Below are 25,595 nucleotides of genomic sequence, written 5' to 3'. Positions count from 1 at the left end.
GATTTGAAAAAAAAAAGGTTCCTGCGCTATTTTTTGTGGTGTTTTTTTTTCTTTGTGTGACTTGCATAGACATCTGTGCATGAAGTCACACAGATGTCAGCCAAGTTGCACGGACATGCAATTTGTGCTACTTCAAGTGAACTTGCGCAATTTCAAAGTCGGATTCAGTATGAACCGACAGTAGGAGATGTAAGTCATGCCTCTGTACCAACAGGAACCCTGTGTAATTATTTTACAGGTTTTATATAGCGCCAACAGTTTTCACAATGCTTGATAATATAAAGGCAGACAGTACAATTTCAATATAAAAGGAATAGGAAGGCCCTGCTCTTGGAGTTTACAATCTAAAAGAAGGAATGTAGAGAGAGTCTGAACTGAAGGCCTTTCCTACATGAACCTTTGTTGCTACTGTTCTCTTTAAATAAGTTCATCAAAAAAACTAATTTATGTCATTTGATGGGAAATGAGAAGGCTTGTACGTAACATTATGTGTGGTATGCTGACTGATGAGAAGATCCCCAGCTCCTTTGTAAACTCTTCTGTGTTTGCATGTCTTGGTATCAGGTTTTTCTGTATATATTTTGATGGAGCGCACACATATTGTTCTACTGTTAGCAGCAAGTGAGGAGATCAGATGCCAGAAGCTTAATTTCTTTGCATCTCTTTCATCACGTTTGGACAGCTAGACATTATATACACGTGCTGCCCTTAAACTCAACTTGACACAACACAATTTTAAATTTTTTAACCTAACCAGACCACAAAAGATTACAGCCTTATCCCAGCTAAAGTTTTATCACAGTGGGACACGGCTTGAGCGTTTGTCAGTTTTATTTATGTGTCTTCATAGGGAAGATTTTCCCTAGCTTTTCAATTCTGTGATACCTGGACAATAAAGGGAACCAGCTGCCGATGTGCTCTGCGATCAGTGCAGTGCTGATGCTCCAATCCCAGTAAATCACACTGTTCTCTTTTTTTCAATCTTTTTCATTCAACTTTATTGAAATGGTATAGTACCCACAAACCACGGCAATGTGGTGTCAACCAGCTGCACCAGAGATAAGCTATTTTGCCTTTCCTTGCAGTGGGACTGTGCTAGTATAGTCACCCAATGCAGACCAGCCACATCTGGTGTGAATGGACCTACAGGGCTCATTCAAACTATGTGCAGCCACTAACGGTTTTCTGCATTGAATAAATGCCAGTCAATGCAAGGCTATCGCAGCAATGTTGCGGCCCATTCATACTACAATTTTGATGTGCAGTATGGCAAAAAAAAAGATGTGCTGCAATTTTCTATAGTCTATTGGACATCCCTGCATGTCACCGCACTGCAGCACAATGCACTTTGCTTATATGAGACATAAATGAAGTGTCTTTTTTTTTTTTTTTCTCAAATAAAGTTTAAAAAAGTAAACACAGTGATGTGCTTAACACATATCACACTTCACTGCAAAACTGACAGCTTCCTGCATGCTAAAACCAGAGTGTTCAGCACATGGCCAGTGTGAACAAGCCCTTAGAGAGAAAAAAAAAGATAACACAGAGGTACTTATTCTACTGAAAAAGCGTTTGCTGTTGTCCAAGTCCCTGCTGGACAGATTTAAAATGATTTTCTGTCCCACTAAGAACCTGTCACTGGAGTAGTAGGGGAAATAGAAACAGATACAAAACAGACATGGGTCCTTTCCCACACATCTTAAAGCCTAAGTGTAGCCAAAACAAAAACAGAAAAATCAATAGAATGAAGGGGCTGTCACAAGCTCTCATCAAGAGTGCCTGACTTTTCTCACCCTTTCCACCCAGCTGTTCCATTCACAGAAGTTATACAACAGCTTCTGCAAATGAAACATGATCTATGACTGAAGGAGATGGACCTTTCATTTGTCCACCCGTCCTCCATTCAGAGATCATGTTTCATTCGTAGAAAATGTAGTATAACTTCTGTGAATGGAACAGCTGGGTGGAAAGGGTGAGCATAGTCCGGCACTCTTGGTGAGAGCTTGTGATGGCTCGTTAGTTCTATTACCCCTGCCACACTGGAAGATTATGGTGGAGGGAATGAGGGGGTTATGGACAGAGGAGGATATTACCTAAAAGGAGGGGCATCAGCACAAAGGGCACATTCTACTGACTATAAGTTATGTTTTGAGTGTTGATTTTTTTTTTCTATTTGGCTGCACTTAGGCTTAAACATTTTTTGATTGAAAAGATCTTTAATATTGGATTGTATACAAGTCATTTTACTTATTTGCACCTTTTTAAATACATGTTTAATTTTTCTTGCAGTCATATTTATTGGGGTCCTGGATTCTCTCAGCAGTTTTTGATCTCCTTCTCGTTGAAGCTGTACAGATTGTCAGTGGTGTAAACCTCAGCACTTTACCATCTGGGTTGTAAGTAATTATTTCTTTAAATACCAGTTTTCTGAAAAGAGAACAATTACGTGAGAACCACGTAGTGTGAAACTCATAGGAGGTCTTTGTTTACCACAATGCATTGCAGACTTGTGGTTTTTTTTCACTCTGTGCAGGAACTCAACCTCAAGCTGTACCTCCTACATGTGTACACTGTAGATGTTGCTTTTACTGTATTTTCAGCTTTCTCTAGCTGAGCACTAAACAGGACAGCCATAGGGCTGTGTACTTACTGATTGGTGTCTGCATTGTACTGCCACAGCCTATTCAGCATCTAAATGGTAATGGCAGCTATACATTAAAGGAGAACATTGATTTTTCTTGAAAAACCTAGGGAATGGATTGGCAAAGTGTCTTTTGCACTGACTAATCTATTTGGTGAACACACAGTTTCCATCCTTTGTTGTCAGTGCTTCTCTATGAGAGGGCAATGTACTGTAGGTGTATGATGGGGCCGATTTTGTGCCCAACTGGCAATTAGTCATTCGCAGCCAGCCCTTGGTACAATTTACGCAGGCATTTAGCACCACTGCAAATCTCAGAGGCAGGGATCTGATTCACGCTCTTGGGATTGACAGCTGCTGCTGAGCCCATACCTTGCTCTTTGTGTGCATTTGGCCATGTTTACCTGCAGTGGTCATTGACAGCAGCAGGAGTCAGTAGATAAATGCCTGTGCGAATGGTACCCTATGCAGCCCTGACCCCCATCTTAACAATATCCCACAAACACTGCCTGCCTTCTTGTTAAAGTAGCAGAAGTTCCAAAGGATGATGCAATAAATCTAATCCCAATTAAAAAAAAATCTAATTTAATCCTTAACTTTTTAATAAGTTTTAAATATTTTAAATATTTTTATATCTGTAGCTTTTATTAAAATAATACCTGGTGATTCTGCTATGAAGTTCTTGTTTAGAACCTCTTCTTGTTAGCGGGTGATGATATTCTGTCCCTGTCTCCCAGCTGCTTTCCTGAAAAAGGCTATTCAGTAGCACTGAGGTGCAAAAGTAAAATGTAGCAGAGGTGAAAACCGTATTTTCTAAAAGACTGCTTTAAAAAAATACATTTCATCCACTCTGAAAAAGTTCTGTTAGTAAGAAACAAGTAACAGTTGACCTCTGCTGCTGTTTAAACAAAATAAAAAATTAGCTGCAGCCTTTAGCACAGTGCTTCATTTCTTTTTCTGACTGTTTTTCCAACGTGCAAATAGTGAAATTGCCATTTGAAGATTTTGCAGTGGAGACACTCATCTTGAGCAGTATACAATCTGCTTTAACATTATTTTAGCCATATATAGGCCTGACAGTTTTTTCATACAGGCCATTTTGGGGATATGAAAATGGACCCAGTTATATTTAATCTGTCATGCTCTCATACTGTTTCCCCAGTTAAACTCAAAGTGCTTTTAATTAATAGTTCACACAATTAGGCCATTTGAGATTGTAAATAATGCAATTTTTGTGACCTGTCATACAGCATTTGGTGCTGCTCAAAGTTGAAGTGAAAGTATATCTCTGTGTCCCAGAGCATGGAGTGCAGGCTTGTCCTGATACCAAATCAGATAGCTAGTAAATGTAAAGAGGAAAGGATCGCCACTACTTCCAACCTTTCCAGGTGAATAAACTTTGAGGAGCGGCCTCAGCCTGCATGTCTTCACCAAACCACACACCCTGATTCATTTTGCCCAGCCCACCAGGGCTTAGTCATCATTTAACAACACTTCCTCTGTTCTTTTGATTGTTGTGAACTTGAGTGGAACTTTAGTCAGAAAATTAAGCTCTACTCAATCACTTGATACTATCCCCTTTTCCAGGTATAGCTATGGTAAACGTTGAAAATAAGTGCCTATATTGTTTAAATTCTAATAATACAGTGTTCCACCCTGCTCTGCACGTGCTCAGTTGCTCTCTATTTTTTGGTGCTGTGTTGAAAATGTAGAGGTTGATCTGCTAACAGACTAAATAATTACTAGACTATAGGTGTTCTGTTATTTTCAATATGTCCCACATTAGGGGCTAAAAGAGTGTGTACAATCCCTTCTGCCCTATCCAGCATAGCCTGCACTACAGCACAGAAGGCAATGGCAGGAGTAGTTTCTCTTTCTTTTTTGCTAACAATGATGGCTCTGTGCGTCGCTGGACTTTCAATGGTTGTACCTGTTTTTTTTGTTAACTGGCAGTCGGCTCTCTTGTACAAGCAATCGGAGCAGCTAACTAGCTGCTCGATTGCTTCTACAAGGAGTGGGAGGGGACAGCAAACCCCCTGCCACCTTTTGTCTGCCCTTCTGCCTCCCTTTTGGGATCTCCGGTTCCACTTGGAATCCTGAGTGACCAGTCTGTGTGTCTACTGGCTGGCCGAACAGTGGAACAAAGCCGGAATTGGTCTTATAGACCCCAGATCCCTCCATTAAAAAATGCCTGTCACGTGTCACAGATGTTTACATTCCTTGTGACCGCAATAAAAGTTCTAAAAAAAAAAAAAATTAGTGACAGTGTAAAAAAACCCCTAAAAAACAAAAGTGCCCTGCCCATGCCTTCGTTCCCATCCGTGCTTGCTCTCAAAGGTGAACACACGCGTTGGTCTCGCACTCACACAAACAGCGTCCCACATATGTGAGGTATCGTCAGATCATGGCCAGTAGTTCTAGCACTAGACCTTTTCTCTTCTGTAAAGCTAAAGTGGTAACTGTCACCTATGAATAGTATAATTTACTTAGTTTGTCGCCGTTGCACGGGAGTGTGCAATTTTAAAGAGTGACATGTTTGTTTTCTATTTACTCGTTACTCGGCGTAACATCATCTTTTATATTTTCCAAAAACTTTGGGTTATGTATCCTCTTTTTCTTTTTTTTTTTTTTCAAAAATTGCATTGTACCTTGTGACAGGAACTTCCCAGGATGCATCTGTGAGGCCCTGGTACATAACCAGTGCCTCATTCATCCAGGAAGTGGAACATACTTAATTGTAAGTAAGTGCAAATATGTTTAACTAATGAACGTAAGATGAGTTCATATCCGTATGCAGAGCTGTATGCTGCTGTGATTTTTATAAAAGGGGAGAATGGTCCACTTTAAATAAAGGTCTCTGTGAGTGCTGTTTTAAACTTGATCAACTGAAAGTTATCCTATTTTTATCATATACTTTTATTGAAAATATATTTTATATATCCATATAGTAAATGTACATTTATCAAATCATTTCACTGTTAACATTACTCAAGGAACGAATGCTGCCCGCTCTCATGCTCTTCCTACGTACACTGCGCAGATAGTTGCGGTACCAGATGACACTGATAACTCTTGCCTGAAACTGCTTTGAGACAATGTAATACAAGATTATATCCAAGCATGTACTCAGGTTCATCAAGAAGGTAGACACCTGCCCCCATAAAATGTAGTGCTCATGTGCCTGCTGGGTCATGAGTATCAAAAAACACACATGAAATGGTACAAAACAGAGCAGAACTTGCACAACTAGTGTGACAATGATCTGTATGGATTTTCTTTTTGCTTTGGGCTTTAGTCGAGAAGTTCTTCCAATCACTAGGCTGTAGATTATGATGCTATAACAGCCTATCATGATGAGCAGAGGGATCAGAAAAAAGAAAATTAAGCGTGCAAAGTTCAAGATACTGTTTCGTTTAAAGTGGATGAGATCAAACATTTTAAAGCAAGTGGTGAAATTAAAGTCTTTGTCGGGGTCCTCATATACAAAGAGCAAAGGAGTTGTGGTCACTATTGTCATTATCCAAATTCCAAAACATGCTGCCATTGCTTTGGAGATGTTCTTCAGTTCTTTGATGTGCTTGGGCTGCACGATGGCCATATACCGATCCGTACTGATAAAAGCAAGCAGCCATAATGTCACACTTGGATAAAATACAGTAAGTGCACCCATAATTCGGCAGAACACATCTCCAAATGGCCAGGATTGTTTGGCGTAGTACATTATCCGGAAAGGAACAAACAGTAAAAACATTAAATCTAGCAGTGCCACGTTCATCATGTATACAGTAACCGTTGTTCTTTTTTTAGTGGTGCAACTAAAGACCCAGAGTGCTGTGACATTAACAAACAGTCCAATTGGGAAGACAATACTGTAATATACAAGTGCAGGGATTCCATATTCTTGAAACAACCAGACATCTGGAGCACGAGTTTGACTTTGATTTACAATATCCATAATTTTATGTTAAGCAAATCCCAGGTACTCTACGACACAAAAGAACAGTTGTTAATAAATTAGTGGATACTGTGCAGTTTTAGTGGCTACAAGAGGTAGGTAATGTTTTTTCATTATCATGTGTTATTTCTGTTTTTAACAATCAAAAAAGGTTATTTTTAGTTCAATAAATGTATCATTGCACAGAACAGACGAATTTACAGCTCAGAGTGTTAATTTCATCATCAAAACTATTTTCGCCATACTTTTTCATCAGCTGCATGTTTTCAGGGAGGAAAACTAAACAAAAACAGGATTAGAATTAAGTAAATTGACAAAAATCAATTCCAGTTTTCACCAACAAACAAAAACAGAATGAAATGCGAGGGAGGAACATTTACCCACTTGAACTTTCTTTTTTCCCAGAGCTCTGCCTGTCCGTTAAAGCCCCAGCCCCCTGACTCTATTGGCAAGCTGTATTGGCTGAGAGACGCAGGCTTCCTCTGTCTGCCTGTTGCCTGGGATGCTCTGGAAACGACAGAAGATAAACTCCTCCATCAGATTTGTGTCTGTCTGGATGTGACGTTGAGTGTTTCCCCTTCCATCAAGGAAGCAGTGCTTAGCACTATGTAAAGCCTCCACAGACCGTTCAGTTCTCTGGCATGTGCACTCCCTAACCCCAATTTACCTCCCCATCCCCACTTTCAGGTTACCTCCCCATCCCCAAAGTATAATGCACTGTGCACTCCCTAAACCCTAATTTACCTCCCCATCCCCACTTTCAGGTTACCTCCCCATCCCCAAAGTATAATGCACCCTGCACTGTGCACTCCCTAAACCCCAATTTACCTCCCCATCCCCATTTTCAGGTTACCTCCCCATCCCCAAAGTATAATGCAACCTGCACTGTACACTCCCTAAACACCAATTTACCTCCCCATCCCCACTTTCAGGTTACCTCCCCATCCCCAAAGTAAAATGCACCCTGCCCTGTGCTGTCCCTCACCCTCATTTACCCCCCATCCCCATTTTTAGGTCAACTCCCCATCCTCAAAAAGCATGCTGCACACTTTCATCTAATCACACCTTTCTGTTCCGCTGTCAGTGTTCTGCTCTCTAATTAACCAAATCATCAATCCTTTTCCCTTTCCCATGCAGTTCCACACATTCATCCACAAAATGTACTGGAGATTTTAGTTGACTAAAATACAGTGAAAACAATTCAGATGACTAAAATACGACTAGAACTAAAATGGCATTTTAGTCAGACTATGACTAAAACTAAAACTTTTACATCCAAATGAACAGTGACAACACATGTATTTGTTTCAATTTCTGAATAATGTTGACTTTTTGAAGTAATCTAATGTTTAAAGATCCTCAAAGATCACAACCAAAACTCCAAAATCCATAAATCCGTTTTTCGTCCATCTCTAAAATCCATTTTCTGTCGGTTTCTAAGCCTAGAAACACTTGCTGTATGTTTATTTTAGAGGGCTGGCAGGCTTCCAAGATCTGCTTAGAAAGTAATATGAAAAAACTTAAAGTTTCACAGCCTCTGTAGTGAATTTTGAAGATTAATATCTACACAATGTCTATAGCTATAAAAGTGAACGAGGGCTTGTTATAAATGCTTTAGCTGCTTGTTTAGATTATGTAAATACTTTATTGTGAATAGGCCCGTGTGGGCCCATTTTAATATTAACCAACACTCTGTTTCCTAGATGTTTATATTCCATACTTTTTCTATATGGTTGTTTTCTTGTAGTACTTTTCACCTTGACAATGCTTGTAAATCTTTCATGGGAACTGTCCGTATTGCCCCACAGCAGCTAACCTGCAATTTGAACTTCCATATTTTATTGTTTTTAATTGTGTGTTTGGATTTGTGGAAATGAAGACTGTTCTTGTGATTGATGCTTTCAACTACAGCTGCCAAACTACTGACCTGTTATTTTCAGCCATTACATTCCTGTACTGAGAGAATAATGGAGGCTGTCATTGCTGACATCTCCTTCTGCAAATACTAATGTGTTGGCTTCCGTGCTTTCTGGATTAGGCCTCATTCACACAGCCTATTACCAGTTGCATACAGATATAAACTGTTTGCATCTAGGGCTGCTCATTGGTCCCTAATTGCTGGTAATTGCACAATGTGTGGTTATATGTGAATAGCTGTGGCTCCTGTCAACCTATCATTGATTCATTGATTTCAGTTGTTGTATACTTTTTCCTTTCTAAATGACCAAGCAAGGTAAATTACATTTTCAGAATGGACGCAGCCTATGTAAATTATGTCAGTACAGGTTTGTTGTGAGAATGAGTTCCTTATTACTTGGCTTCTAAAGGTAAATTTTTTTTTTTTTTTTTTTTTTTTTTTTTACATCAATCCTGCTCCCTCTATTACTTACCTGAGCTCTCTCTCGATACAGCGCTGTGCATGAGAGCAGCAGCTCTCTTGGCTCTACTCCAGACAGAGAGGCAGCAGCGGGAACCATTGGCTCCTGCTGCTGTCAATCATAGTGAAGAGAGAACGGGGGTGGGGATGAGTCACGCTGTGTATTTCAGTGGGCACACGGAGCGTGGCTTCGGAGCGAGTGTATATTAGGAGGGGGGAGGAAGCAGAAGCTCTGGTGGGGGACCACCAAAAAAATATATATCCTTTGCAAAAAATATATATCCTTTAGAATCACTTTGAATAAAAGTACTGAAAAGCAGCAAATGTTGTACATACTTTTTTGAAATTATATTGGCACCAGGAAATTATCATTTTTAGAGATATTTATCAGTTTTAATTCATAATTCAGTTTATAATGTATTTTTTTTTGATTGCTTATTATGCACACAAATTTATTACAGACCCACTATACTATACATCGAGCCAGTAATGACCTTAAAATAGAGAAAGTATGTAACATCTAATAGGTAATGGGCACACATGTTGAAGTCAGAGAGGTGCCTAGGTGACTCTTTGGAAAATCACAAGCAAAGCAGAGTTTTTATTGTATACCTCTTAATACTTTCAAGGATAAGTTTACCTTTTAACATAAAATGATAAATGCTTTGCAGATAATAAAATGTGCATTTATTATTTTTTGTTTCTAGAGCCTGTGATGCACTGCACCAGTGATCAGCAGATCGCTGGTGCCTTGCAGGTCCCCTGCAGACCTGTCATTGCATCTGTGCACCTGTACACCTTTTACGGTCAAGTAAACACTACTGACAGTAAGACTCAATTAAATACCACGCCGCTCCACAGCCATAGCAGTTCATTGAGAACTACAAGCCGATAGCTGCAAAGGCTGTCGGAACTTGTAGTGTCCTCATTCACAGAATACTGTTAATGAGTGATGCGGCAAGGTGGGCGGTGCCCCGCACTTCCACTTTTCTTTTTTAAATTGTACCAGCTAGTGGGGAGAAGGTCCCTTGCTAGCTGTCACAACAGGGATCGGGGGGAGTGGGGGACGGTCTATTTGTAGCATGTTACATCCTGAATATGGGTGTAACATGTTACGAAATATCAACTAGTCCCTTAAAACCCAACACAGGGATACTTTTTTAAATGTTATCTCTGATCTGTTTAATCTCTGCTTTGTAGAAAATCTTAGCTTACTTTATTAGTGCCATTTCCTTGCCCTTGACGAATCAAATAATCTGGAATGATGACGTAAAAAGGGACTGTTGGCTGAAGTGTTATTTGAGTAACAACATGAGTGGCTGTATTATATCATCTGCTGGGTGGTCATTTATGTCCCCTTCGCTAATTGGGGACATTAGGCTCATAATGTGTTTAATTGTGTGGGTAGTGTGGTATTTTACTTTTTTGGTTTTGCAAAGACCTGTCTGGGTTTCTGTTTTTAGCTAGCTTTCCCTTTACTTGGTGTTGCAATTTCAAAGCTCTAAACTCGGTTTCATTATTTGTCACTTGCTTTAACTATATTCCATTACAACATAGTAGGTAACAAGGTGCAGCCTACAGCACTATATGCGGCTATACTTGCTCTGTAAAGTATAACTTGGTCATATACAAAATCTTTGCTATTTTGTCAAACACATCTATTAGACCTTACCTATTATTTTAAACCTTTTAAGGATAATCACCATCAGTTAGCCCATACTGCACCTTTCATTAGCCTGATAATACATTTAATAGTAATCCAGTAACTTTGTTTTTTTTTTTTTGCTTTTATTCTGTGACTGCTATCCTTAATATAGTTTTTATAGTACATTTCTTAAATTATTTTACTTTTTAATTGGTTACAGTTTTAAACTGTCTGATACATGAAGTCTAATTATTGGAAACATTTGTCTGTGCTATATAACATTTGTATTCTCTTTTATGCAATAATTTATAGCTCATTGCTGTATTTTATAGAAGTCATACTTGTTGATACACCTTCTACCTGGAACACATATGGAGATAATAAAACCGGATTTTATTTATTTTTTTGATGCATGCTTGTCTGTCTGTGACTCTGCAATACCAAAGAGCTAGCTTTTCTAGGAGGAGGCTTTCAAAGGTGGCTTCCTTATTTCATGTACACTTATTTGGGGCAACACAGTAAACACAATAGGAATGTACATTTACATACATGTGCTGCAGTACACTGTAGTGCAGGGGTGTTGCAGTACCGTGCATTAAACCACAAGTTTTAACATATGTTACCACATGCACAGGTCTGAGTCCAACCTAAAAGTTACCTGTAAGGGTAGAAAAATATCAACTTTCACCGATAAGGATTGGCAATCACTAAACGTCTGATAGATGTTGGCCTGTCAACTGGCCAACCCTGTCTCCCAGTTTGAGTGTACAGTATGTAAGATCAGGCAGTTGGCAGACTGAAATTGTCCACAATGCTCCAGGCTTGAATAGCGTAAGTAAAGTTTAATAAGGGGAGAATTAAATCTCTAGTAAGCTTGTACAGTTATAATGAACCACTTAAGCTCCACACCTGTATACTCCTTTTAGACCAGAATTACATTTCAGCCTGCATCTATAGATCTGGCAACATTATTATATTACTTTTGATACTGAAGTAATGTTTGTAAGGAAGTCTGTAGGCAAATCCATTTGTGAGCAAAAGTGGAGCAGCACAGTGGCCCACTGCCCCAACCCTGCACTTGCGTGGGTTTTTTTTTCCTGGGTGCTCTAGTTTCCCCCCATACGCCAAAGACATGCAGGTAGGGTAAATGGTTCTTGTCTAAACTGGCCCTAGTATTTGCATATATGTATGCTTGTAATAAAGAAAAAAGTAGGGAGCATTGTGAAGGTGATGGGCATCTGTTGGTCAGTGAATTTGTGCAGAGGTGTGTATAAGCAGTAAATTGGAATCAAATAAAGTGCACCAGGGCAATGCATTTAAGTTAAAGAGGATGCCGGGAAGATTCTGGACATTACACTGAGCTGGAGCTCACGAAGACTTTGTGTTTCCCTTAAAAGCATCAGCATCCCTTTAAAGGGTCAATCCATTTACAACTAATATTTTAGTTTTTTGGTGGATGCTGGAAAGCTAAAGTACCTGGGATTTTGTTGTCTGTATAGGGAACTCTATAGGTAAGATAGGTAAGAGGTTGAGTGGGAACACTCAAAACTCCCAGAAAAACAAAGATTCAGAAAAAGTGCAGGCAGATGATGTGGTGGGAGTACTTCAGCCATAGGAAGCTGGCTAACCCATGATCTTAGTCTGCTTGTGGCTATCCATGAACAAAAGTGTTCCCTGAATATCTAGACCACTTATAGCTGTGTCATTAATTGATGTTACAATTTTATCAGTAGCCTTTTTTGTGGAAGTATCACATCATCATGAATGTAGCTAAATTATGCAATTCTTTCTATAATTTAATAATTCCCTTACTGAATCTGATACATAATAGTTTGAACTTCTGCTGTACTTTTGCTGTTTTGCATATGTGATCCTGACCTATTTTCTTTCAACAGTGAAGCAAATGCCTTGCACGTACCTGTCAATGCATGGTGGACATTTTCAACTCTTCTCTGTGCTCTCATCAAACTGCTTCTTTAAACTTCCTCCTCTTGATAGTTCACAAAACTGGCTGTCAGGAAGTGAAAATGAAGTGTGAACAGACATCAGTGCTGTATAAGTTACTAAGCTTTAAATCTGGCTTCCCTTTTAGACCTCACAGGAATCAGACTCAGTAAATGCCCATATTTGTAAGATGCAGAAAAAAGTAGTGGGTGAGCTTCATGCATCTTGGAATAAATTACTTTGTCTTCACATTGACAACACAAAAGTATTACAAATAGGCATACTGCATTTGCTGCCACATACCTACATGTTTCTTTTTACTTTGGAATTACCCTGAATATATCTGTAGCAACTACTCCCTAGAGAGCTGCTGGACGGTTGGGACTTTCTACCACTCCCAGGGGTGGCACACCCTTAGCAGGTCTTGACAATTCACAAACACATCATTAGGTGATTCAAAAAGGCTTTATTAGGGCCAGGGCAAGCCCTGCAAAGGGATTAATACAGTTACAGCATTTTTAATTTTTTATTTATAAGATTATTTTTCCACATTTTACTGACAAACAAAAACAACAAACACCCACTTTGCTGGGCGGAGCAAACAATCCAAAAAGAAAAAAAGGGACCCCCCCCCAAAAACAAACCCAGGGGGAGGGTGGTATGGCTTGGTAGCCCAAAAGAGAATCGCAATCAACATATAAACACAATTAAAAATCAGGTTGCAGTATATTATAAAAATCCTCCTGCGCTGCTAGAAATGAATAAATCTATATTCTAGCAGCTACCACCTAATCCTATACCTATATATGGACAATACAATATGATCAAACAAATGGTGCAGCGCTGTATCATAATCTTACACAACTATGGGATAATGACCTTCTAGAACATATATATAGAAATTAACATGCTCAAATATGGTAATATACACAGTAGTACAGTACCTACGAATATGTTAGATCTTACAGGATCTATCAGGTGATAAATAGTGCAAAAACAAATGGTCCAATACAGGACCTAAATGCGTGATAATACTTGCCCCCCAATGGGACCAATCCAAAGTGTAATATACAAAACAAGTGGGTCCCTGTGTAGGGATATACAGTGGGGCAAAAAAGTATTTAGTCAGCCACCAATTGTGCAAGTTCTCCCACTTAAAAAGATGAGAGAGGTCTGTAATTGGCATCATAGGTAGACCTCAACTATGAGAGACAAAACGAGAAAAAAAAATCCAGACAATCGCATTGGCTAATTTGGAAAGAATTTATTTGCAAATTTGGTGGAAAATAAGTATTTGGTCACCTACAAACAAGCAAGATTTCTGGCTCTTACAGACCTGTACCTTCTTTTTTAAGAGGCACCTCTGTCCTGCACTCATTACCTGTATCAATGGCACCTGTTTGAACTTGTTATCAGTATAAAAGACACCTGTCCACAACCTCAAACAGTCACACTCCAAACTCCACTATGGTGAAGACTAAAGAGCTGTCGAAGGACACCAGAAACAAAATTGTAGATCTGCACCAGGCTGGGAAGACTGAATCTGCAATAGGCAAGCAGCTTGGTGTGAACAAATCAACTGTGGGAGCAATAATTAGAAAATGGAAGACATACAAGACCACTGATAATCTCCCTCGATCTGGGGCTCCACGCAAGATCTCACCCGTGGGGTCAAAATGATCACAAGAACGGTGAGCAAAAATCCCAGGACCACATGGGGGGGACCTAGTGAATGACCTGTAGAGAGCTGGGACCAACGTAACAAAGGCTATCATCAGTAACACACTACGTTGCCAGGGACTCAGATCCTGCAGTGCCAGACGTGTCCCCCTGCTTAAGTCAGTACATGTCCGGGCCTGTCTGAAGTTTGCTAGAAAGCATTTGGATGATCCAGAAGAGGACTGGCAGAATGTCATATGGTCAGATGAAACCAAAATAGAACTATTTGGTAGAAACACAACTCGTTGTGTTTGGAGGAGAGAGAATGCTGAGTTGCATCCAAAGAACACCATACCTACTGTGAAGCATGGGGGTGGCAACATCATGCTTTGGGGCTGTTTCTCCACAAAGGGACCAGGACGACTGATCCATGTACAGGACAGAATGAATGGGGCCATGTATCGTGAGATTTTGAGTGCAAACCTCCTTCCATCAGCAAGGGCATTAAAGATGAAACGTGGCTGGGTCTTCCAACATGACAATGATCCCAAACATACCGCCTGGGCAACGAAGGAGTGGCTTCGTAAGAAGCATTTCAAGGTCCTGGAGTGGCCTAGCCAGTCTCCAGATCTCAACCCCATAGAAAACCTTTGGAGGGAGTTGAAAGTCCGTGTTGCCCAGCGACAGCTTCAAAACATCACTGCTCTAGAGGAGATCTGCATGGAGGAATGGGCATACCAGCAACAGTGTGTGCCAACCTTGTGAAGACTTACAGGAAACGTTTGACCTCTGTCATTGCCAACAAAGGATATATAACAAAGTATTGAGATGAACTTTTGATATTGACCAAACACTTATTTTCCACCATAATTTACAAATAAATTCTTTCCAAATCAGCCAATGTGATTGTCTGGATTTTTTTTCTCATTTTGTCTCTCATAGTTGAGGTCTACCCATGATGCCAATTACAGGCCTCTCTCATCTTTGTAAGTGGGAGAACTTGCACAATTGGTGGCTGACTAAATACTTTTTTGCCCCACTGTATAATAAAATCAACAAGTGCTCAGCGTATTAACCCACATCTACTGTTAAAACAAGTGTAAACTTCAATGTTCATATTCAACCATCATGCATGCTAATGGCGAGAATATAGCAATAACCTTTCCTTGTACGGGTGCTCCAGTGCTGGTGCAAGCGGTGAGTTCAAATCCTAAATGGCAGGCATGCCCGCTTACCTTCCTGCTGCGACCCACAAAGGTTAACACGCTTTTTGGATCTCCTCGGATCCTGTACACAATCTCCAGGTAGGTCTGGTTCCGCAGCCCCTTAATGATCTCTCCTTCACTTCCAATTACTCCTCCATACACAGGTTACCAAAGGTATATTCATACTTATAGAATATATATACATAGAATGATAAAACAAAGATCCTCCATAGTGCCGTATTTATTAGCAAATCAAATTAAAACGCCAAGGTGTAAACTCACATTTGGGTAGAAAACAGTCAGGCTTCTTACACTGCTAACCATGGGTGTACTGCATGCACTTGTGGTGTACTAAGATGGCGCTCACCGGAAGTGCGTCACCACGCCTCATCTACGCATTAGGTCACGCCCTCGTGACTTCCTCAGGATCCTGTCAGATCTAACACATTCGTAGGCACTGTACTACTGTGTATATTACCATATCTGAGCATGTTAATTTCTATATATATGTTCTAGAAGGTCATTATCCCATAGTTGTGTAAGATTATGATATAGCGCTGCACCATTTGTTTGATCAGGTTGCAGTATACCCATCCTTTTAGACAATATTGCTTCAAACTTCCTCATAGAATTCCTAGAATAATAGGTATGTTTTTCTTAGAGAATACATTTTATTAAGCACTGTTATCCATTCAGAAAGAGAAGGGGGCCGAGTAGAGCTCCAACTGAGTACAGTCAATCTGCGAGCTATAAATAATGGTCTCAAATCAGCAAGCCATCTCAGTGATGCCCTGGTCCAGATCTGTGAGGAAATACCCCAGGACACCATTCGTCGTCTCATTAGGAGCATGCCCCGACATTGTCAGGCATGCATACAAGCACGTTGGGGCCATACAAACTACTGAATACCATTTTGAGATGCTGCAATGAAATTTCAGCAAAATGGACTAGCCTGGTGCATCATATTTTCACTTTGGTTTTCAGGGTGTCTTTAAATTCAGGCCTATGTAGGTTGATAATTTTCATTTCCATCAAACGATTGTGCATCCTTACGTTCCTAACACATTACCCAGTCCATATCCTCTTTTTCCCCATTGAGATCTGATGTGTTTTCAAAGTATTCTTTAAATTTTTTTTGAGCAGTGTATATTATTAAGAAGAGGCATGGAAGAAAAAACAAAACTGTTTCCAAATCAAGTGAGCTTGAATGGCAAGCCTAAGTTGGAGATATACAGTAAAACCGCTTAGAACTAATCTTAAATTTTGCTGTTAATTGTTGAAAATATTTTAAGGTACCACTATTGTAGAGATGTTTTAGGGTACGCATTCCTGTTTTTTTCCATCTCTGAAATACAGGAAGCTTACAGATTTCTGGGAAAAGGGGAATATCCCAAATAAGAGTATATTCAGTAAAAGGGAAATCTCCATCAGTTTTTTAGTCACAGTCCATATTTTACACATTAGGAAAAGAATGGGAGATTATACCTGAAAAGCCCTTTGAACTGGCATCTAAAAAAATAGAGGTTAGTAGCATTGACGCATAAATTATAAGAGGATTTAAGGGACATCTCAGAGTTCTACCCTGCTAGATGTTGTAGCTGGGCAGCTAAGAAATAAATCCATGAACTAGGGACCGCTAAACCTCCTACAACAGTAGGATATTGTAAAAATTCTAGTTTTATCCTTGGTGACTTCCTTCTACAGATCAGGTCCCTAAAAATAGTATTAATCCTTGCAAAAATCTTTGGGAGTATCCATATAGGGGAATTATGAAGAAATTAGTGAAACTGCAGCCACCAAATCATTTTACAAAAATAAGTTCTGCCCCAAACGGAAAGAGGTATTTTGTACCACACTTAACATTTGTTTGTTTTTGAAATTTGGAAAGTAAAGGGAGAATATTATCTAAAATATAGACTCTAGGAGAGTTAGACATATTAACCCCCAAATATTTAACCAAATAAACTACTTTTAAGTTGCGCTAATGAAGGAGGTAGAGGTTCAGGTAAATGGACCTATGGGAAGCAGCATTGATTTGTCCCAATTTATAGCGAGCCCTGAAAACCTTTTAAAGGCATTGATCTGTTGAATCACCGCTGTAAGAGAAGTATGAGCATTTGAAATAAATAAAAGTACGTCATCTGCATACAGTTATCTTTTCCTCCGATGACCCTCACCAATCCTGAGATATGAGAGGAATGACAGAGATGACAGGACAATGGCTCTGTAGCATTGGTGAAAAGAAAAGGGGACAACGGACATCACTGTCTAGTGCCTCTATGTAGATTAAAGAAAGGAGACTGAAAACCATTAACTCTAACACAGACTCTTGAAGCAGCATAAAGTAATTTCACCCATTTACTAAACTTAATTCCAGCCTGAATTCTTTCCAAAACAGCCCACAAATAGACCCATTCCACCCTGTTGAATGCCTTAATGGCATCTAATGCAAAAAAAAGCTCTATTAAATATATTACTCCACAGTGCTTTCGTGTTTAAATAAGCATGCAATTGTTTACTGCAGCAGACATGTTGGACATATAACCTGGCTCATCAGGATATATAACATGAGAAATAGTTTTGAGTATATTTTCAAGTACCTTTTGCTACGATTTTGACATTAGAAAGTAATAACAATATTGGCTTGTATGACTCGGCAAAGGATATCTTTGTCCTTAGGAATGACCACTATAGCTGCCTCATACTTGGACGTCGGGAACTTCCCCGCATTACACGCCTTAATCAAAGTAAGCAGTAGATTCGGTAGTAATGCCACTTTATATTTCTTGTAGATTTCTATAAGGGAGTCCATCCATCCTAGGAGCTTTACACCACCCATTGGCAGGAAAAAGTCCAGCCAAAGAGGATTCAAACGCCGCAAAAACCTTGAACATATACGGCCCAGTGCCATTATGGTAACTACAAGCGAGTAAACAGAGATCCCTCTGGGCTCAATAGAAGTATCCAAAAATGCTGTCACAAGCTGCACTGATGACAAGACCATGTCTAGTCTAGGCAATGTATTGTGGGTTCTGGAATAACATGTATACCACAGCTCTTATGGGTGTGTTTTCCTTCAAACATCCCGTAGTCCCATTTCTCTACATAATTGCCTTAAATAAGATAGTTTATCACCTAGAAGCACTTAGGAACGGAGAAAGCTGTCTTTACTGGGATCAAAACATTGTTAAAATTTCCCATTATAACCACAGGTATAGGTAAAACATCTGAAAAAAACAAAATGTTGCAACACTCCAGAACTATATGGAGGTAAGATATACACTGCAGCAAGTACCGTTTCAAAATCCCATAAAGTACAATGTAGATAAACCTATCCCCCCCCCCCCATCAGCCAAGACCTGCCTACAGGAGAATGCTACTCCCTGACAAATCAAAATAGAAAGTCCTTGTGACTATGAAGAATATGTAGAATGGTGGGCAGTTTGAATACCTCAGGGTTTGAGAAAATATTTTCCTTGGTGGCGTGAGTTCTGCAGGCAAATCACAGAAGGGCAGAAGGAGTATACTTGGTCAAACACAGATTGTCTTTTAAGAGTATCATTCATACCCTGAACGGTCCACGAAAGTGGTTCAAGTATATGATTAGACATGTTTCCAAAAAAAAGAAACAAAACTTATGTTATGGATAGGAGCTAAATGTAATAATAACCCTAAATAGTACTCTTACCTGTATGTACTGCACACACACATGCGCTTCTCTGAGGAAAAAAAGAAGGAAAGGGGGGGACAAACAAAATGGGGGAAGGGATTGTGAACATCTCACAGGAGAGAGAGAAAATTAGGGGGTTCCAAAAATTAGCCAACTGCTGGAATATATTCTGGCTAGACAGGATAATTGGAATACTAACAACATATTCTCTAGTTGGTATTATAATTATCAAATTTTTAGCTTACTCATGCCAACAACATGCAACCAAGATCATCAAGCAAAAAAAAGAAAAACCAAATGGAAAGGAAAGGACACCTTGACCAAGCATAATCCTTATCCCTTATAATGCCGATCAAGCGGCCTTCAGTGAGTCAAAAAAATGGGCCTGCTCTTCATGTACTAGTCTAAGCCAGGCAGGATAGCTCCTGGAATATGTTAACTTGTTAATTGTTAATTGTTGCATTCTCTTTTTAATCTCCTGGAAACTTGCTCTACGCTTATGTGCTTTAGGTGAGAGGTCAGGAAAACACAATTTTTGAAGCATTGTAATGAGTCTTTCATCATTCTAGCCTGGCAAAGGATACCCTCTTTGTCTCTATAGTTTAATAATCAGATAGGACAACCCTCCTAGATCATTTATGTGCACGCTTAACAGCAAAGAGTGTGGATAAATGCTTCTTGCCAAAGATGTCTAATACCCAGTGCTCAGCAAAATTTATGTGGCATTTGAAAGATGTAAAGAGACAACTATCAGAATGTATGATATGATCATTAATCAACTGCTGCTTAATTTTTGTCTTCTTTTTCATATAAACGTTTATTAAATGTACAATAAAAGTGGTACATACAGCAACTTCTGCCTAGTTGTAAGTAAAACAAATAGATTTAGAAGATGGAATATGCCATTTTTTTATCAGTAGATGGTAGTAGTTGTGTTGGTATTAGTTGTAGTCTTCATCAACACATGTTATTAGTGTTCAGAAGAACTCTGTACCTAGAGACTGTGCAACTAAAGCTTAGCCATTCATTGGAAGATTTCCCTTATTTAGCCCCGCGTGCTAGACAAGAGAAATCTCATGATTCCCCCATCCATGTTGTTGAATGGTGGAATCTTCCCTGCAGGCTATTTTATTCAGAAAGCAATCACCCACTACTGTCAGAATACTTTGTACTTTGGCTGCATCTGAATGGATGCAGCCACTGTTCGGTGTACAATTTTCCACCCTGCTGCTTCAATTTTCAGACCAAAGGATGTCAGGTGGATAAATGCCGACAGGGCCAACCATAACTTGAATGTCATTTATTTCATTTGATATTTGCTCCCTGTATGGCCAGCTTAAAGTGGAACTTTACTCTCTCAATCAACATCGACTATTTTTAATCCGTATGCTGCTAGCATTAGTAAAGTACTTGTTTTAAACTTTTTTTTTACATTTCTTCGTTTGCTTCCTGGTTTCCATGCCTAGGCAAATGATGGCATACAGTGCCTAGAAAAAGTATTCAGATCCCTTGAAATTTTTTTCATGTTACAACCAAAAATGTAAATGTATTTTTTGGGGATTTTATGTTATAGACCAACAAAAAGTAAGGGAGACCAGCAACACTGATGGTCATCAATATGGGTCCAAAAGTTTTAATGAACGATCACATAGTTACAGCAAGGCAATGTTTCTGTGTCTCGCAGGACCCCAGATGAAGCCTAATGACCCATATTGGTGATCCTCGGTGTGCTGGTGACATTCTCCCTTGCTGATTCTGTTCGGTTCCAGCTGACGGTCGCTGCAACACCTACTTATACACACAGCCATTTTTAACACAGGAACGTGTGCGTTTGAATTGTACACTTGCATTCTAGACCAATACAAAGTGGCACATAATTGTGAAGTGGAAGGAAAATGATAAATGGTTTTCAAATTTTTTACAAATATCTGAAAAGTGTGGCTTGCATCTGTATTCAGCCCCCTTTAATTAGATACCCCTAACTAAAATCTAGTGAAACGAATTGCCTTCAGAGGTCACCTAATTAGTAAATAGAGTCCACCTGTGTATTATTTAAGCAGAATCATGAAGGTCAAGGAGTACCCTGACAGGTCAGGGATAACGTTGTGGAGAAGTTTAAAGCAGGGTTAGGTTTTAAAAAAATATCCCAGCTTTGAACATCTCCTGGAGCACTGTTCAATCCATTATCTAAAAATCGAGAGTATGGCACTACTGCAGACCTACCAAGACATGGCTGTCTACCTAAATTGACAGGCTGGGTAAGGAGAGCATTAATCAGAGAAGCGGCCAAGAGGCCCAGGGTAATTCTGGAGGAGCTGCAGAGATCCACAGCTCAGATGTGAGAATCTGTCCATGCCTCAAATCTGGCCTTTATGGAAGAGTGGAAAGAAGAAAGCCATTGTTAAAAGAAAGCCATAAGATGTCCCATTTGCATTTTGAGAGAAGCAAACATGTTGCTCTGGTCAGATGAGTCCAAAATTGAACTTTTTGGCCTAAAAGCAAAACACTTTTTGTGGCAGAAAACTAACACTGCACATCACCCTGAACACACCATCCCCACTGTGAAACGTGGTGGCAGCATCATGTTGTGAGGATGCTTTTCTTCACCAAGGACAGGGAAGCTGGTCAGAATTGATGGGAAGATGGATAGAGCCAAATACAGGGCAATATTAGAAGAAAACCTGTTAGAGTCTGCAAAAGATGTGAGACTGGGGCGGAGGTTCACCTTCCAGCAGAACGACCCTAAACATACAGCCAGAGCTACAATGGAATGGTTTAGATCAAAGTTAGAATGTCCAAAGTCCAGACCTAAATCCATTTGAGAATCTTTTCAGATATTTATTTGTAAAAAATGTTGAAAACCATTTATCATTTTCCTTCCACTTCACAATTATGTGCCACTTTGTGTTGGTCTATCACATGAAATCTCAATAAAATACATTTAAATTTTTGGTTGTAACATGACAAATTTCAAGGGGTATGAATACTTTTTAAAGACACTGTACATCCCAGCAGTCTTCAGGAGGGGAGGATTCTCAGCTCAGCCAATGCCTGGGCTAAGGGCAGATGGATTCCAGGAAGTAAATGCTACATGAACCATCTGCCCTTACTCAAGCTGGCCACTGCCAGAAATGCCAGGGGGTATTTTTCAAAATGATTTCTCAACAAAATAAAGCATGGAGACATGGATGGACGGGTGAATTTTCTTTGAATAGTAACAATGAGTTATAGAATTTTTGGTTTGTGGTGCTCAGATGCAGTGCAGTTAGACTTTAAGGACCAGTGTCAAAGGGCTTCGGGCTGCAAATGCAGACTGTTTGACAACAGTTTGAGATGCTTTTAACCGCTTCCCGATCGCCCTATAGCAGAAATACTGCTACTGTGTGGCACTGGTGCGCAAAATCGTGTGTGTGTGTATATGTAGCAGTGTGTGTGTGTGTGTGTATATATGTGTATGTATATATGTGTGTGTATATATGTATGTGTGTGTGTATATATATATATATATACATACATACATACATACATACATAGTGCATTACCATAAAAAATGTTTAATAAAAAATAATAAAGTAGGTGTTGTACTCACAAACGACAATATAGTCAAGGCACATCATAAAAGAACAGCTGGATCAACACCGCGCTGAGTAACAGTCCGCAATAGGGAGTTTAGACATCCAAAAGTCTGGCGCGTTTCGAGGACTTGCCTCTTCCTCAGAGGCTCTGAGGAAGAGGCAAGTCCTCGAAACGCGTCAGCCTTTTGGATGTCTAAACTCCCTATTGCGGACTGTTACTCAGCGCGGTGTTGATCCAGCTGTTCTTTTATGATGTGCCTTGACTATATTGTCGTTTGTGAGTACAACACCTACTTTATTATTTTTTATTAAACATTTTTTATGGTAATGCACTAGGCCTGTGCGCCCTCTTTTTGTTCTTTCCCCATTCAGTATATTTGGATTCCCCCGGTCCATTTGAGGGCAGCAAGGTGTGCATGTTCCAGGACATTCTTAATGTGGTTGTAGCATCGAGTCCATCCCCAAGCGCAGGAGCATTTGTGTTTGCTGATACATACATACATACATACAGTCCGGTCCATAAATATTGGGACATCGACACAATTCTAACATTTTTGGCTCTATACACCACCACAATGGATTTGAAATTAAACGAACACGATGTGCTTTAACTGCAGACTGTCAGCTTATGGACCTGACTGTGTATATGTGTGTGTGTGTGTGTGTGTGTGTGTGTGTATATATATATATATATATATATATATATATATATATATATATATATACTGTGTGTGTGTGTGTGTGTATATATATATATATATATATATATATATATGGGGCACACGAGCTGGGCTGTGAATCGCCGGGTCCTGCTGGCTAGTGATTACTCGCCGGTGATTACCAGGGATCTCTGATGGGGAGGAGAACTGTTTTTTTGTTTACTGTCAGCTCGGGCACACTGTACAGCACAGCCATCCAAAGCAGTGTGCTTACAGTGAAGCACACAGACACCGCCCCCTAGTAAAACACTCCCTGCACACAGTTAACCCTTTGATTGCCCCTCATGTTAACCCCTTCCTGCCCAGTTCCATTAGTACAGTGTCAGTGCTTTTTTTTTTTTTTTTTTTTTTTTTTTTTTTAAGCACTGATCACTGTATTGGTGTATCAGTGACACCAAGTCAGTTCCTCCCTCTGTCAGAATGTCTGCTTCAGTCCCGCTATAAGTCGCTGATCGCCACCATTACTAGTTAAAAAAATCAGATTAAATATACCGCCATTTGTAAACGCTATAACTTTCACGTAAACCAATTAATTTACACATATTGGGATTTTTTTAAGCAAAGACATGTAGCAGAATACATTTTAACCTAAATTTATGACGAAGTTTGATTTTTTTTTTTTTTTTTTTTAATTTGTTTACTGGATATGTTTAATAGCAAAAAGTTAAAAATATTGTTTTTCTCAATTTCGATCTATTGTTTTTTATAGCGCAAAAAATAAAAAATGCACAGTTGATCAAATACCACCTAAAGAAAGCTCAATTTGTGGGGAAAAAAGAACCTAAATTTCATTTGGGTGCAGCGTTGCATGACCGTGCAATTGTCAGTTAATATAACGCAAAAACTGGCCTGGTCAGGAAGGGTAGTAAGTCCTCAGGTGGGCAAGTGGGTAATATCATTCAGAATTCCTTAACCTTACCTGTAGGTGACCACCTTCTTACCAGTGTTTAACCTTCTCTCCATTCCCATTTAAACTTGTATGGGAAAATAATTAGACACAAACAAAAACCTGTTTACACAGACCCTAATGCATTTGAATCCACACATTGCAAGAACATTAGTGGTCTTGTTGAAGTGAAACTTTGTTGGGGAATTTTGACGTTCTAAAATTCCCTTGCGTGCATAATGTATATGCAAATGTATATGAGGAAATAGTCTTTAAAAATAAAGTAACCAGATCTCTGAAGAACTTTAGCAACATCCTTACTTGTACAGACTTACGATACAAGGCTTCCCCTGGCTTAAGGACACATAACATTAGCAGACTTACTTGGCTGATCATTTTCAGAGGAGTGGGGGTCTTTTGGGCAAGTTTGTTTACTTCCAGACTTTTCAACCTAACCTCATCTTTTGCCTTAACACAATGGACACAGTCCTCCACTCACTCTGATGGGAATACATTAGACCTTGTTTTCTCTTATCGTTGCACTCTCTACAACCTCACAAACACCCCCTTTCCTCTCTCTGATCACAATTTCATCACCATAGAAGAAGATGAAAGAAAGAGCGCACAAACCTTGTGCATTACCTCAATAAATGGTGACTAATTTTATTATTAAGGAAATATACTCACAAAGTGATGGTATAACAGGCATAAGTAACCATAGTCCAAACAGGGTTACAGGTAAATCCAAAAGGGGGGGGATGAAGGCTAATGCGTTTCGGAGGGTGCTCCCTTCATCAGAGCTGATCAAACAAAACAAACAAATACATATACAAATTCCCCTCAAACTATTTACATGAATCATGATGGTAAAACAGGTGGTGATACTGTAGATGAGCATAGCAATACACATGAAAATTTTCATCCCCTCCCCCCCTTTGGATTTACCTGTAACCCTGTTTGGACTATGGTTACTTATGCCTGTTATACCATCACTTTGTGAGTATATTTCCTTAATAATAAAATTAGTCACTATTTATTGAGGAAATGCGCAAGGTTTGTGCGCTCTTTCTTTCATCTTCTTCTACAGTTTTATCAAGCTTCCCCAGCTTCATGATAGAGCTGCACAACCTCTGATCACCAGCGGATGAACACACAACATTCTGCTTGTTACTAACGCCCGTTTGATCTGAGTCTTTGATCTCAGGAGATAATGGATCTTTGGTGACAATTTCATCACCTTCACAGTGTCCATCTTCAGACAGCTATCCCTCCAAGCACCAAACAATTACCCGCAGAAATCTTCACAACTTTAACCCTTC

General features: G+C 39.5%; 2 protein-coding genes across 4 annotated transcripts in view; one reads left to right on the top strand and one right to left on the bottom strand.

The window, feature by feature from the left end:
- Positions 1-25,595, top strand: part of UBAC2 (UBA domain containing 2) — a 199,886-nt gene that overhangs the window by 39,013 nt on the left and 135,278 nt on the right. For all 3 annotated transcript variants that reach the window (XM_089679961.1, XM_089679959.1, XM_089679960.1), the window contains one exon: positions 2,290-2,396. In XM_089679961.1, coding sequence (XP_089536087.1) covers positions 2,290-2,396 — 107 coding nt within the window. The remainder of the gene's footprint in view (positions 1-2,289; positions 2,397-25,595) is intronic.
- On the bottom strand, positions 5,540-12,635 carry GPR18 (G protein-coupled receptor 18). The gene is made up of 2 exons (XM_089679998.1): positions 12,537-12,635; positions 5,540-6,625 (listed from the first exon to the last, which is right to left on the bottom strand). Exon 2 carries the CDS (start codon positions 6,594-6,596, stop codon positions 5,604-5,606), a length of 993 nt encoding a protein of 330 aa, XP_089536124.1. The 5' UTR covers positions 6,597-6,625; positions 12,537-12,635; the 3' UTR covers positions 5,540-5,603.

Source organism: Staurois parvus, unplaced genomic scaffold, assembly GCF_062004578.1.
Source record: "Staurois parvus isolate SC_StPar_1 unplaced genomic scaffold, SC_StPar_1.0 ptg000233l, whole genome shotgun sequence".
Classification (NCBI taxonomy): Eukaryota; Metazoa; Chordata; class Amphibia; order Anura; family Ranidae; genus Staurois; species Staurois parvus.
This window is presented reverse-complemented; position numbering and strand designations above follow the sequence as displayed.

Bases quoted from the DNA above. Each gene is read 5' to 3' on its own strand.
- GPR18 (XM_089679998.1), bottom strand. From the start codon at position 6,596: ATGGATATTGTAAATCAAAGTCAAACTCGTGCTCCAGATGTCTGGTTG.